The sequence below is a fragment of the Dinoponera quadriceps genome, unplaced genomic scaffold (assembly GCF_001313825.1).
Source record: "Dinoponera quadriceps isolate SergipeBrazil2010 unplaced genomic scaffold, ASM131382v1 scaffold5668, whole genome shotgun sequence".
NCBI classification, from domain to species: Eukaryota; Metazoa; Arthropoda; class Insecta; order Hymenoptera; family Formicidae; genus Dinoponera; species Dinoponera quadriceps.
The window spans coordinates 1-2192 of record NW_014559568.1 but is presented as its reverse complement, the minus strand read 5'-3'; the positions used below and the strand labels follow the sequence as shown (position 1 = coordinate 2192).

Here is a 2192-nt window from a genome sequence, read left to right as displayed (position 1 = left end):
ACAAAACTGTGCGCACTTTTAAATGAGGGCGCCACAGTTAACTGGTTAAGTTGCGCACCTAATATATTGTTTTTGTCATGAAAATTTTTAATTATTCTTAGTAATAGTGCAGGTTTACACAATACATTTATAATATTCAGTATATAAACAGCATATCGCACACTAGTGCACAATATATCCCGAGAATTTACGAAAAATATTGGGTTCCCCAAAAAGTAATTGCCGATTTTTTCATTNACTCTGTGATTGACGAATATTCTCGTCGTGGCTCGATTCTGGCGACACAAAACTGTGCGCACTTTTAAATGAGGGCGCCACAGTTAACTGGTTAAGTTGCGCACCTAATATATTGTTTTTGTCATGAAAATTTTTAATTATTCTTAGTAATAGTGCAGGTTTACACAATACATTTATAATATTCAGTATATAAACAGCATATCGCACACTAGTGCACAATATATCCCGAGAATTTACGAAAAATATTGGGTTCCCCAAAAAGTAATTGCCGATTTTTTCATTGAAATAAAATACAATTTTTTTTGTGCATAGAATGAACTTTAATCACTGACATATTTTCCATTTTGTTCGATGACCTTCTGCCATATTTCTGGCAACTTCATAATTCCAAGCTCGTAGAACTTCTGGTTTTTATCGGCAAAAAATTGATCCAAGTGCGATTTCACAGTTTCATCATCCTTAAGAGTTTTACCATCCAAGTAGTTCTACAAGGATCGAAATAAATAGTAATCTGACGACGCAATGTCAGGACTATATGGTGGATGTAACATCAATTCCCAACCAAGCTCCATTAATTTTTGGCTAGTAATCAAAAATGTGTGTGGCCTAGCGTTGTCCTGGTGGAAAATGACGCCCTTACGATTGACCAATTCTGGCCGTTTTTCTTTAATCGCTGCATTCAGTTTGTCCAGTTGCTGACAGTAGACATCCGTATTGATGGTTCGGTTCCATGGAAGGAACTCAAAAAATACCACACCCTTCCAATGCCACCAAATTGATAGCAAAATCTTCTTTTCCTGAATATCAGTTTCGAGGTGGTTTGTGGTGGCTCATCACGTTTGGACCATGAATGTTTTCGCTTAATATTATCGTAAACAATCCATTTTTCATCACCAGTAATTATTCGCTTCAAAAAAGGATCGAATTCATTGCGCTTGAGATGAGAATCGCAAGCATTGATACGCTTTGTTAAATTAATTTCTTTCAATTCATGTGGTACCCAAATATCAAGCTTTTTAACGAATCCAAGATGTTTTATTTGATCGTGGATTGTTGATTTTGGTATTTTCAACTTTTCTCCAATATCCCGCTGAGATATATGACGATCCAAAACGATTATGGCTTTGATTTGGTCATTATCAGCTTGCAATGGCCGACCTGAACGTTGCTCATATTTTAGTGAAAAATCTCCAGAACGGAACTTATCAAACCAATTGCGGCACTGTCTTTCTTTTAAGGCTTCTTCGCCATGTACGTCACGTTTAGCAGCCTGCGCTGCGTTTTTTCCTTTGCGGAAATAAAAAAGTAAAATATGACGAAAATGCTCGTTATTGGACTCCATACTAAAACTGACGCCAAACTAACAATTTTTAACAAAAATACGGGTAATTTGCTTCTAAAGTCAACTAAGAGTGACAGCTTACAAACGTCAAAAGAAAAAAATCATAACATTGACAGAAGACATTCAAACAAACGCTTAAAGCCATCTATTGGAGCCATCGGCAATTACTTTTCGGGCAACCCAATATAATTCAATACATAAAAAGATTTGTACAAATTTCAATATTTATCATTTCAATTAAGTGTGATTAAAACAAGTAAAGTAAAGGTTAAATAATTATTTTCCTTTTAAAAAAATATTCCCACTGCCATAGATAAATGAAAGCATATAGTGAAAAAAATTATTACGGATAATTGTTACGCCAATTATGAGAGGCAGAGAGGATAAATTTATATAAAGGAAACTACGAGGGTGGATCAAATATAAACTAGCCTTTTGCAAAAAGAACCACATATTTTTCAAAATAAATTCTAATTTCCATTTTTCTTATACTTCTTCATAGTCCACATCTTATCTACACATTTCTTTCAACGGTCTGGTAATTTTTTAATCCTACTTTATCCTAGTATTGAGTGAGTGCAAAAGTTCGTGCGGAGGTGCAATAGATGGCGTT

At 34.7% G+C, this 2192-nt stretch overlaps 1 protein-coding gene across 1 annotated transcript; it reads right to left on the bottom strand.

Moving 5' to 3' along the window:
* Window positions 1-569: 569 nt before the first annotated feature.
* Window positions 570-1579, bottom strand: LOC106750404 (histone-lysine N-methyltransferase SETMAR-like; the record flags this gene model as incomplete). The annotated part of the gene is made up of 2 exons (XM_014630737.1): window positions 995-1579; window positions 570-722 (listed from the first exon to the last, which is right to left on the bottom strand). Coding segments are annotated over exons 1-2 (738 nt in total), but the record flags the coding sequence as incomplete, so codon positions are not given.
* Window positions 1580-2192: the final 613 nt, after the last annotated feature.